Source organism: Xiphophorus maculatus, chromosome 7 (genome assembly GCF_002775205.1).
Source record: "Xiphophorus maculatus strain JP 163 A chromosome 7, X_maculatus-5.0-male, whole genome shotgun sequence".
Taxonomy (NCBI): domain Eukaryota; kingdom Metazoa; phylum Chordata; class Actinopteri; order Cyprinodontiformes; family Poeciliidae; genus Xiphophorus; species Xiphophorus maculatus.
Genome location: NC_036449.1, coordinates 31,521,363 through 31,534,511, shown reverse-complemented (window position 1 = coordinate 31,534,511; position 13,149 = coordinate 31,521,363). Strand labels below are relative to the sequence as shown.

The window sequence follows — 13,149 nt, the reverse complement described above, 5'->3', positions numbered from 1 at the left end:
AAAGCCGGCCGGGGCTCCAGCTACAAGGAGAAGCTGCGAGCCTTCAGGAGAACACCTGCGGGCCCCTCTGGGACCTAGCGGATCTTCCCCAGACCGAAGACGGCGGGAGGAACTGTGAAATATCTTCAACCAAATCTGTGGTGGAAACAAACTATAGAATAATTCGGTTCTTTTGGGACACTTTTCTCGCTTTTTCCCTTTTTTTTGACATGCGACTGTTGCAGGTAAGGGCCTCTCCCTCTGGACCGAGGAGGGGGACTTTGTGGGGACTCAACAGGGTCAGGTTAATAGACCCCTACCTAGGAAGATACATGGACAAATTGTGTTCAGTTTTATGTGTATTATGTTAGTCGTAATGTCGAAGCACTGAGTTACAGTCATTAGTAGTTTGTATACAAGGTGTTATCTAAATGCGCCACTTGGAGACTCCAAATAGAGACTCCAAATGGCCACTTGGACAACACCTGTACATCCTCAAAAATAAACATGTCCAAAATGACATTTCTTTTTGTGCTATTTTGATCAATCTTGAAATCCACAAGCAAAATACTTTATTCTACAGATTTATTGTATTTTCCAGTCCATACATTCAAGACTCAATGTGTATTTACAAGAAATAAAAGTAAAAAATCTGGGTGAAGCAAAATTTTTCAATTTCTTTTGTGTTACAAACATAATAGCTACAAACTACTTACAGTTAAAGTATTTTTGACTACAAAAATAGAAAATTCAGCTTGTCGTCTTCATAAAGAGACCAAGCTTTTGCATGAACTCCAAATTGTTCAAGAACAGCAGCTGATTTAATTTGGGTTTGCCTTTTCAGGCGTTTTTGGTGATTTTGGTACCGCCAGTTAAGGGGTTAAGTTTAAGCTCCCGGATAGAATCCATCAGGATGAATTACTGTACTGTACTCCACAGTTACTGTATTTATTTCAGTGTTTACCAGTCAGAATCCCACCTAAACGGTTCTTAGAATGGGATAGATTAATAGCGAGGTATTTGTGGCAGGGTTAGGGTAAAAAGGCCAGAATTAAGTTTAGAACTCTGCAACTAAAAAAAGAAAAGGGTGGAATGGGCCTTAATACTACCATGCAGCCCAGCTGAGACCTTTAGTCTGCCTCTGTTCACCATCATAATTTAAGATAAGATTTATTTGTCATTGTCATCAACAGATTACAACCAGATTGAGATTTGCTCGACTCGAGTTAAGATGCAGGTTATGTGTATATATATAATATACAAAGATAAATAAATAAATAGTACAAAATGAGAAATAAATAGACATCAGAAGATGGTTGCAGCGCCTGGAGGTGTCGCAACAGAATCGACATTTTTAACCAAGTGGTGTCAAGAGCAGAAGTTCTTATGCCTTTGAATTTAGTGCCATGATTGCCATCGGGTAAAAACTGTGTTTTAGGCGATTTGTCTTGGTTTTTATTGCTCTGTATCTCTTGCCTGATGGCAGCAGCTGGAAGAGACCATGGCCAGGGTGTGAAGAGTCATTTAAAATGTCCAAAACTTTCTTGTGGAGCCTGGAAGTGTAAATCTGTTCCATAGTGGGGAGGGGGCAGCCTATGGTTCTCTCTGCTGCCCTAGCAAACCTCTGGAGCGCCTTCTTGTCCGCGGATGTGCTGCTGCCGTACCAGACACATAGACCGTACGTGAGCACGCTCTCTATGGAGCAGCGATAGAAGGCCTGCAGCAGGTCTGAGGGGAGACGGTTCTTCTTGAGTATTCTCAGAAAGTACAGTCTCTGCTGTGCCTTCTTCAACAGCTCCTTGGTGTTGGTGCTCCAGGTTAGCTTGTCCTCCAACTCCATGCCCAGAAACCTGAACACTGGGACCCTCTCCACACAGGTCCCACTGATGGTGAGAGGCTGGATGTCCGTTTTGTTCTTCCTTAAGTCGATCGCCATCATACACTGCAGCGTGGAAGGAAAGAGAAGGAACGACGATAAAAGGAATCCCAATAACAGCCCTACTTAGTGATTATAAATTATAAAAACAGCAGATCCCAGAAGACTCTATAACTGGTAGCTTCCTCAAGTCCTGGCAGGAATTGGCTAAAATTTGCAAAATAGGAGACATATCTAAACTTATGAGGTGGTGTGCCTATGATTCAGATTTTACACCAAATAGAATTGATAACAGATTCAAGTTATGAATCTCAAAAGGATTAACTACCTATTATTTATTTGCCCACAAAGGGATATTTCAGAGTTTTGAAACCTTACAGACGGATCATGGACTGGAAAAAGATGATTTTTTAGGTACCTGACATTATTTTAATAGAAACTTTAAAGAGGTGTTGAGAAAAAATGATTCAAGTTTCATGGAGGTATTTCTATCACTAATTAATCCCAGATCAGACAGCAGAATTATCTCTAAATTATATAATGCCATACAGCTATCTAAACATGAGAATACAGAATATACTGTATAAAGAGGAAAAGGAAATGAAGGTATTAATCCCACAAGAAGGCTGGGAGGAAATCTGTCAGCCGCAGTGGGTCTCCACCGGATCAAACACATGGCGGGAGTTTTGCTGGAAAAACGTCGCACCATTTTTTGTTCCACCCATTCAGAGACGATATGAAAGCAACGGGACGCCTGCTGGAGACTCTGTGGGTCCAACGGAGCCAAACCACGTCCATGTTTTTGGGACTGCCAGGTAATAAAACCATATTGGGAAAAGTTCCACAAACACATTGAAAATATATTTAACGTAAAAATTCCATTCAAATGTGAATCTTTGTATTTGGGCAACTTACAGTTGGACACATGGACCAACAAAGACTAAAAACTGCTGGTTATACTGGCAGCCAGTAAGAAATCCATCACCAGGAAATGGCTTCAACCGGATCCACCCACCATCAATGAATGGATTGAAATTGTTTACCAGATTTATGTTATGGAAAAGATTTATTTTTCCCTCCAAGTAGAAAAAGAACAATTTTATAAGATCTGGACCAAATGGACTGAGCATATAAAACCAATTAGATCCGACTTCATTGGACTGTACTTTGAATTATGTGTCCTGCCCTTTTATGTTCTTGTGGTTTTTATTGCTCAAGGTGGTGCACTCCCCGTTATTGTTCAATTTTGTTATCGTTCACAACTAAAATCAGTGACAGTCTGTAAAAAAATACTAGAAAGGCAGTATGTACAAAATCACTTGGACTGTGCTTCCATCCTCATGTACAACCTTAAATGGGTAAAGCTGTAACTAATGAATGATATCTGACTAAATAAAAAAAACATAAAATAAATCTGTTTAAATAAAGTTGAAGGAGTCAGAATAGTTTTGCAGCAGAGCAGGAATATTCCATGTTGCAGAGTGAAGCAAAGCTTTAAAGCCATCTGATTCTGCTGCAAGCATGAAAGCAATGAGGGGGGTAATTAAGATAACTCCCCAGCAGGGGGCCCCGCTGTTTAATGAGTCCCTCATGGACCGTCTCAGAGCTGCCGCTCTGAAAGGAAGAAGTTCTGACATTTTCTCTGATTTGATTCTGTTTCCACTTCAGAGTCTCTTAGACTCCCAAGAAGGAGCTGATGAAACCAGATGGTAGCTTGTTGAGAACAAGGAGCTTGCAGACAGCAGTACTCTCTGTCTCCACTAGGAGGAGCTCCAAGCAGCAGCAGTTCTCCATCGCTACTAGGAACCATTGGGTGTTTCTTTACTCGATGTATCAGGGTGTTTGTACCTGCACTAAGCATCCAGTGGCCAGTTGGTCCCTGATTGGTCCCCCGTGTCTCTGCAGTTTGAGGGATGCTTCAAGGCTTACTCTCGCCTGGAGAACCTGAAGACTCACCTCCGGTCCCACACTGGTGAGAAACCGTATGTGTGTGAGCACGAAGGCTGCAACAAGGCTTTCTCCAACGCCTCGGACAGGGCCAAGCATCAGAACCGCACACACTCCAATGAGGTACCGGTCTTCTTTGTGCCTCCATGAGGACGGTGTTTAGCCAGCTGTTGAATGTGTTTGGCAGTAAACTAGACGTTTGTTTGCAGAAACCATACATCTGTAAAATCCTGGGCTGCACCAAGCGCTACACCGACCCCAGCTCCCTCAGGAAGCACGTCAAGACGGTTCACGGACCCGACGCCCACGTCACTAAGAAGCAGCGGAGCGACGCGCCACCTAGACTGCCCCCTAGAGGAAATGGGGAGAACGAGGCCAAGCATGGCCCGGCAGGTGCAGATGGGAAGACGGAGGCCAACGGTGCATCCAGAGGAAACGAGCGGCTGCAGGTCAAACCAATCAAGATGGAGGACTCTGTGGTGAGTTCCTGTATCCTCATGGGATCACAGCTAGCAGGACGCTTTCTCCTCAACCAGCCTCGCTAACCGACTCTAGTCAATCTATCTACTCCTCTTCCCTAATTAACCGTCTCAAAGGCTAATTAGCCTTTCCTCTATCAAACTGCCCGTTTCCCTCTGCATGGCATGAGTGCCGTCTCTCATGCTAAAATGCGTTTCTGGCTGCATTTTTCAGGCTGTTTTACCACAGACTGATCACAGAGCAGACGGTGAGGATAAACTGGAGATCAGGCTTTTTCTGGAGTTTGCTAGTTTTGAGATTTCAATCCAAAATTACAAAATAATGTCCTATTTATTTTTCTTTATTTCATAACTTATTTCTGGCCAGTTTAATTGACATGACGCCAGCTCTGCCCACATGTGGAAGTAGAGCAAACTCCGACAAACAGTGTTACGAATAGCGGTAGGTAGAGGAACTCAATAAATTACCTGAGACATTTATCGAGTCATTTTTGCCTTATAATACAACACTGAGGCAAAGATGGCGAGCAAGAAAATCTCTAACGAGTCCTACGTCAGGTCTGTAAGGTTATTAGAAACAACAGAAAAATCAACAATAAATTGGGAACAATGCTGAGGGGAACAAAGTCTGGTTGGATCCAAGTATGAATGCTGTCGGACACATTTTGCACATAGCAGGTGAGTAATGACTTGAATAATACCAGCTTGTGAAAATCTCCCTTCAGGGAAATGGTTAAAAATAAACAATAGCATGAAAAGTTTCTTAAATGTAAATACTGCAGTTACTGCAGCACATTATCATGCTGCCACAGAACTACCGTTGGAATCTGCACATATAAAATCATGCATACTTTCACATATTGAAAATTAAATCAAATGTATTCCACCCTCTACTAGTTCTGGGTAACAGCTGTTGGGATTGCCCGTTCCCCGCTGACAATGCTGGGCCATGACTTCCTATTATTTTCCTGGAAACCTCTCTGACCACAGCGTGTTTGCTGAGATAACCACTGGCATTATAGTTGGAGGTCAGGTCCTCCAGATAAGGGCGTGAAACCTCCGGACAAACCGCCAATTGTTCAGTTGCTGACAAATGCACTGGAATGATTGACGGAGGATTGCTCTACGTCCGCATGTGGGTGGAGCCGGCGTCATGTCAATTATCCCCGCAGCATGCTCCCGCCATTACCATGTTCTGGTGTGTGGAGGATGTTCTGTTTCAGCCTCAGCTAACATGTGAACTCTAGTGTAGTTCAGTTTTTTAAGCAATGGTGATTTTGGGCAGAGATCTCACATTTATCTTCTACAGTTTCGCCTTAAAGTATTCACACCCCTGGCAGATTTAAAGGTTTCAACAAGGGACTATTTAACTAAGAGGAAGAGAAGAAAGGACACTTCAATGTTCAAAAAGTTTTCAATAAAATGTAAATGTTGAATAGCATTTGCACCCATTAGTTAGCATCACAGCATTCAGACCATCTAATTACAATGGAACAGCTTTCCAAGCCTCCAAGGAAGGCCTCTCTACCATCACCCTAATCTGCAGCTAAGTCTCTATCAGACCCGAGTCCAGAGCGGAGTCTGGACCGGAGTCTGAACATTAAAATCACCTTCAGTCACCTCAAGGGGTATGAATGCTGGTTGCTGCTGGGGAAGCAGGAGAATGAAATGTGTTTCAGGTTCCCGTAAATGTTGACTGAGTCGTTTTCCACTGAACTGTCTGGCTTCTTGCTTTCCTCTGCTTCTCCTCTAACAATCGGACAGACATCTCTGAGGTGAGAGAGCATCTCTATCTCTTTATTCATATGAAAGACCTGCATGAATCGCTCCAGTTGAGCCGATCATCCGGCTGCTGTCATTAATATTCAGAGAATCAGACAGTTTTCAGCTGTGGGTCAAACTATGATCAGACTTTTGCATTCTGGACTGTTTAACATAGAATCATCTATTATTCTCTTGTTTTCATATTGTTAACAAATCACATGCATACATAACTAATGACTCTGGAAGAACAAGCCTGCATTAGTCATTACAAAACACCATTACAGTCAGAATATCTGAACTTTGGTAATAATTAACTAGTGATTAATGCATAATGGAGCTGTGTGAACATGGCATGGTTCTATTTTCACTTGCATTTTTATCACCTTTCATCTCATTCTTCGTCTTTATTTGCATCAAATATTCCCACAGAAAACCCACATCGGTTTGAGCAGAATATTTTCAGTGTTGCATGAACGCCACTCCCTGCTGTTCCTTTGCAGACGCATCAGTCCAGTCCTGGCGGCCAGTCATCGTGCAGCAGCGAGCCGTCGCCTCTTGGCAGCGCCAACAACAATGACAGTGGGGTAGAGATGGCCATGTACAGCGGGGGCAGCTTTGGGGACCTCAGCGCGCCGGATGAGGGTCCCACAGTCGACTCCACGATCCCCGCCGGGGTGCCGCAGGTGGGAATGGGGCTTCAGCTGAGGAAATCGGTGGCTCACGGAGGAGCGGTCACGATCAAGCTGGAGAACATCAAGCAGGAGAGGCTGAAGGCGGTGCGGGAGACCTGCAGCTGGGCTACCAGCAGACCACAGGGCATGAAGCTTCCTCCCATCCCTGCAGCTGGTGAGCATCACATATTGAATGTCCATGAACCACTAATGTCTCTGAGCTCCAACATGTGGTCCCGGTTGCTCCAATGAGAAAGGTCAGGCCAGTCAGAGTAAAAGCCAGTGGACAGCATTTACCAGCAGCTTCCCTCTCCCCTATGGATGTATAAATCAATCATAATCTCTCTGTAAACTGTAAAACTTCACATAGCCATCTAGGTTCCTGGTGTAATTTTCCCTTCATGTCTGCTAGGTTCCTTGCTGGAGAGCTCCATCATGACGAGCAGCCTCCGCACTCCGTACACTGGCCAACCCACTGGGGAGTTGACCTCCTGCGACATAACGCTACTGAACCAGCTCAACGACCGCCGCGACAGCACCACCAGCACCATTAGCTCAGCCTACACCTTCAGTCGACGTTCCTCCGGCATCTCGCCCTGCTACTCTAGCCGGCGCTCCAGTGAGGCATCCCAGTTTGGCACTAACCGTCACAACAACATCAGCTCGGCTGACTCGTACGACCCGATCTCCACCGATCTGTCTAGGCGCTCCAGTGAAGCCAGTCATTGTGGTGGGGGTGTGGCTAGTGGAGGAGCCCTGCCCAGCCTTCTGAGTCTAACCCCAGCCCAGCATTATCGGCTCAAAGCGAAGTACGCTGCCGCTATTGGCGGTGCTCCACCTACTCCTCTCCCCAACATGGATCGAATGAGCCTGAGGACAAGGATGGCTCTGTACAGTGACTGTCAGGAAGGCTCCACCTTCCTCCAGCCGGCCACCGGCGATGCACCCCGGCGGTGCAGCGACATCACCTATGGCTCACACAGCATGATGCCCCATGAAGTTCCGACCAACCTCCCACGTCGGGCAAGTGACCCCGTCTGCCGTCCACCCCTAGACCTACTGTCTCTTCCAAGGGTTCAGCGCTACAGCAGCATGAACAATGTGAACCCTATGAATGCCCTGTCATCTGTCGAGCGCCATCAGGCATTGGCTATGCAGGGTTACACACGCTCGGATGGGAGTCTCCAGCGTTACCCGTTCGCCCCAAGACCGCCAAGCATTTCTGAGAACATTGCCATGGAGACCATGGCAGTCGACGGGCTGATGAGCAGTGGGGAGCAGAGTGCAGAGGATGAGATTGTGCTTCCAGATGATGTGGTTCAGTACCTGAGGTCTCAGAGTTCTGGCCCAACAAGCCACAGCTATAACAGTCAGGGCTACCAAGCCAGCATGGCTCCACCGCTGCACTTTCATGGCCAGAGGAGGATGGCCATGGTGGACGCCACCCTGGTACAGTCTGGTCATGACATTTCCTACCAGGGGGGTGTCAATGGTTCCCAGCAGCTCGTCCCAGCACCACGAGACAATAAGAGCAACATGCCAGTGCAGTGGAACGAGGTGAGCTCCGGGACGATGGACACCAAACTCCCCAAACCTCAGCAGCATCCCTTCAGGAGCAACCTGGCTTTCGCTCAGCAAAGGCACAGCTCTGGGGTGCTACATGCCCTGAGTGGCAACCAGCAGGTCGTCCCAATAAGCCACAACCTCTCTATACAGGGGTACCACAGCCACCAGAGCCCAGGGAATACCTCCCTCCAGCATCATCAGCAGCAGAGACAATGCAGCTTTAATGAGCACATGAGTCATCAGCAAGAGCTCAGTCAGGAAGGAAGGCTTCGTTCGTTATCTGGAAGCTCTAGCATAACCCTCAACATTGCGGCTAGCTCTGAGCTGCAGAGCTTTAAGACCAGAGCCCAGGTGGACGGGTACTGTCATGGGAACCAAGTGAACCAGGAGCAGAACTACAGCATTCCCCTCAAGCAGCAGCAGTATGTGATCCAGAACGGAGCCAGAAGGATGTTACAACCCCAGCCACCTAACGAGCCCAAGTCCTTCCCCAGGCAGCACTCAGCCTCTGCCATGACACAACCAAGCCCCAGGCTAGTTGAACTGAACCCCAGTAACATCTGCTCTGAGGCAAGCCCAAAGAGGCAGAGCCAGGGGCTGAACCACAGCAGCCCAGTCAACCAGAACTCTGCTGTGTTTTACCTGGCTCAAATTCACATGTTTCAGCCTTCGTCTCACAGCAGTGATGATGACTCAATGTCCCCAAGTGCCAATGAGGCCACCTGTAGCGACATGGCTGCTGCAGCCAGCATGGCCTCTCCAGGAGCCAACCAGGTCTCCAGCAGTATCGTTGACTCGTCCACCGGCCGGTCCAGAGCCACAGAGCACACTCAGATCGACTTCGACACCATGCTAGATGATGGAGATCATTCCAGCCTGATGTCTGGGACGCTGAGTCCAGGGCTTCTGCAAAGCCTGTCTCAGAGCTCCTCCCGTCTCACCACGCCACGCAATTCCATCACCCTGGCGTCCGTCCCAGCTGGGATCGGCAACATGGCCATTGGAGACATGAACTCCTTGCTTACAGCTCTGGCTGAAGAGAGCAAGTTCCTCAACTTCATCAGTTGAGACTTCCACCTCCTCTTGTCCCTGGAGATGGGAACATCTGGGTACCTTCAGGAAACTCACAGAAAGCACTGATTAGCTGCTTCAGACCTTTGTTTCCGCTGTCTATGGCACCATGGCAACCTTCTCTTTTTCATAGTTAGCTTAGCTGGAGGTACTGTTTTCTGTCTTTAAAGCCATATTTTAACAGTAATCCAGCCCAGGGCATATTAATGCCTGTCAGGACTACTGGTGTTTACAAACTAGTGCACTGAAAACAGACCATATTGTGCCTTTCTGGGACATCACAGCTCAGCACCCGAGGACACACTTATCAGGAAATGGACATGTAGATACAGGAAGACTGATCTCTGATGTGTTTGGAGTTTACTGTTTTAACTTATGCTGTACTCTGTGTGTTTAAACTGGGGCTGCTAACAGCTCTACTTTATATCTGGAATGTTTCCTTTTGCTTTTGATTAAAGACTAACCCCAACCCAGTCGTGTTCCTCAGCTGGAAGGAGACGGACCTCCACCTTCCGGTTGGGGAGAGACTGGTCCAGAGGGTACAGTTCCAGGAGTGTGGATGAGAGCATCCGTTGTTCGGGTCTGTTAAGGAGACGAAAACCCTCTGTCCCAGAGGATGCCTCCTGTCCTCTGTTCCCACAGTGAGAGAAGTGAAACCAGCTGCCTCTATAGGGGGCTGGACTCACCCTGCAGGATGGTGTCTTCTGGGAAGGGTAGTCACCCGTCTGCAGGGAAGGGTGACTACAAATCGCAGAAGGCGGATGAACTGCCTTGTTAAAAGTTACATTTAATTCTGAAGGTTCTGGGTTCTGCGTTTCTGGATCGGAGGTTCTTCTTCATCCCCGGTGGTAATGATGATGTATTTTCTGTGTCGTCAGCAGAGACTCAATCCCAGTGAACTCAACCCCATCCATGTTTTTCCATGTGTCCCGCTCCACTCACAGCGAGTGTGTAGCTTTGGTACATTTTAAATAAACTATCTTCTCTTTTCTGTTAAATTTATTTTGTGTTTTCATTGGAGTCAGATGTTACAATTAACAAGTTTTCAGATTTTCAGCAGGACTTTGACTAGGCCGTTCTAATCATCCCATAATATCTCTGGCTGCATGTTCAGGCTAGTTATCTTGCTAGAAGGTGAACTTTGACCCCAATCTCAGGTCTGCTGCTGCCAGGTTTTCTTCCGAGACTGTCCGGGTTTATCTCCATCCGTCTTCCCACAGCATCATGCTGCCAACAGCATGTTTCACTGTGGTGGTGCTGTTGGAGCTCCTCCCATCCAGCTGGACTGCATTTAGGGGTATCAGAGTATGGGGGTCCACTCCTTTTCAGGTTATCCTTCCTGACAATCTGCTCAATGTTGGTCTAGTTGAATCCACAGAAGGATGAAGATGCGAGAGGCTGGACTGCAGAAACTAACTAGAGCAGAACTCAGATGAGGATTAACAAGCCGGAGCTCAGAGAATCTGACAGCGAGTGCTGATTGCTGTTGCCACTGACATTGCTCATTGCCTGCTGGGGGGAGAATGAGCAGCAAGAAACATTTCAGCAGATCCAGCCTGCAGCATCCAGAGGACAGAACAGCATCTAATCAGCAAAGCTGTGAAGGAAAGACCGCCAACTCTGATTTAACCGCTCAAGTCAAAAATGTGCAGAGGTAAAAACGATGGAAGGAGAACAGGAAGTGGTTCTGGTCCAGCGGATGAGCTGCTGGTTCTGAAAGAGCTGGATGCGCTAACAGCTATCAGTTCACCAGGCAACAACTCGAAGGGTTAAAAGTCTTCTGGACCAACTCTGGGCTTCATAGCAGGTCAGTCCTTACCTGTGTCATCTCCAGTGCAATGAATGCTGGGAGATGAAGTTCCCACAGTCCGTGACCAACATGGCAGCCTCAGTGATTTCAGGTTTCAGAGGTGCTGAGTGTAGCCACACAGTCAGATCCTGACAGGAAGTGATTGAAGGTTCTGGTGCAGATCAGGTTCTGCCGGTTTTGCTGGTTCTGTTGATTCTGCGGACAACAGAGTTCATCATTGTGGGGTTTTCAATTCAATGAGTTTTCACTGATTGACTCAGCGGACAGTTGGACTGATGAGTCCAGCGGGTCGAAGGAAGAGAGATCTGGGGGTTCTGTTGGCCAGGGTCGGCTGATCCCACTCAGTTTCCAGTCCAAACAAAACCTACCAGTGGTTCTTCAGAGATGATCAAGGCCAAATCATCTCTGACAGGTGGTCCAGAAGTCCAACTGTCCAGCCTCTCTCTGAGGCTAGCTGCACTACTGTGAGCCAGAGCGGGCCGGGCCGAGCCGGAGGTCCAGGACTGTAACCTTCTCCTAGGACGCGCATCAGGTCAGGCAGTTCACTTCAGACAGAAACTAGAAGAAACTTCAGATGTTTCTGAATTGACTACCTCTGGGTTCTGCTCCGGGTTCTGGTTTGGGTGGAGCAACAATTGGTTGTAGGTAAAGGTGAGCTAAAGAGCTCATCTCAAAATAATCAAAAGTATTTTTCAGACATGAAACCTTTTTTCCTCAGTCGCGTTTCTGGAAAGTTGGCAGTTTATTGGGATTGTGACTTTATGGCGTTGATGTTTTTATTTCTCTGAATGAGTGAAGGAAACCAGCTTTTAGTGGCCCGGAGGCGCCGGCCTCTGATAGGCCGGCTTTTAGCACCCGAGGTGTCAAAACGCTCCATTTGAGGTGGCGAAACATCATCACACGTCTAATGTCCAGCTGGGTGGCGGGAGCGGCTAAACGCTGAAACATTCCTGCAGGCGAGTCTGAGTCCCACAGCATCTCACTTAAACCGGACCATGAACTCATCAGGCAGTTTGGATGGTTCTGTCTATTAGCACAGACACGTCTGGTCCCGACTCAGAACCTCCTCAAGGTCCCTGGCTCAAATCCCAGGCTGACCTGTGGCCCCCAGGCTGGGCAAGGCCCCGTTTCTCCAATATCAAATCCTCTGAAGGGAAGTTTTATGCTGAAAGTGATGGACTAACTCATCTCCCATGAAGCATTTATTTTAGCAGAAACTGTAGAACACAGATAGCAGCAGGTAGCAGGAGCTTGTCGGTGCGTCGTCTATAAGCCGCTCCATCAAGGACTGTCCGACTTCTTCTGCTGTAACAGAATGCACTCATACTGGAAACCCAATAACGAGGCAGCAGCACTTAAACAGTTCCTGTTATGAAACTTCCTTACTGTCTCTATAGACATCCTGCGTAATCAGGCAAATCAGAATACCACAACGTCTTTATTATTTATTATTAATTCTGGCATTACTGGAACCATAAAAGATAAAGTCCCTCACAAAACAACATACCTTTTCATTTCTTTAGGAAGTAGAGCTACTTAAATGACAAACAAAACCTCAAAGTGATTCCAGTTTCACTTGATGCACAAATTGCTGATATTGTGATTCTATGAAGGAGTTTTATTTTATCGTTTTAGAGTCGAAGAAAAATTTCCACCTTGGAAGACTAAATAGTTTAACCAGATTTTTTCCTATATATAAGACTCTACCAACAAAAAGTCTCAGAATAATATATGTGGCACAGTAAAAATAAAAATGTGAATTATTGCTTGTATCTGTTTAACAATCCTGGTTATTCTTCTGTGAACGTAATTCATTTGTTTATTGACTTTTGCTCAATTAAATTTCTTATGTATACATTGTAAATGGTATTTTTAATAATGATGAGACCCAGAGAAAAAAAGTTTTTGAATTTCTTTTTATTTACACTACATGACTCTTTGGAGTGAAAAAACATCACTACAATTGAAACATTTTCAAAACATGTT

General features: G+C 46.4%; 1 protein-coding gene across 1 annotated transcript in view; it reads left to right on the top strand.

Annotated features, from left to right (window-relative positions):
* Window positions 1-10,355, top strand: part of gli2 (GLI family zinc finger 2) — a 70,322-nt gene extending 59,967 nt beyond the window's left edge. The window contains exons 11-14 of the mRNA XM_023336750.1: window positions 3,761-3,925; window positions 4,012-4,281; window positions 6,546-6,891; window positions 7,129-10,355. Coding sequence (XP_023192518.1) covers window positions 3,761-3,925; window positions 4,012-4,281; window positions 6,546-6,891; window positions 7,129-9,350 — 3,003 coding nt within the window. The 3' untranslated portion in view covers window positions 9,351-10,355. The remainder of the gene's footprint in view (window positions 1-3,760; window positions 3,926-4,011; window positions 4,282-6,545; window positions 6,892-7,128) is intronic.
* The last annotated feature ends 2,794 nt before the right edge of the window (window positions 10,356-13,149 follow it).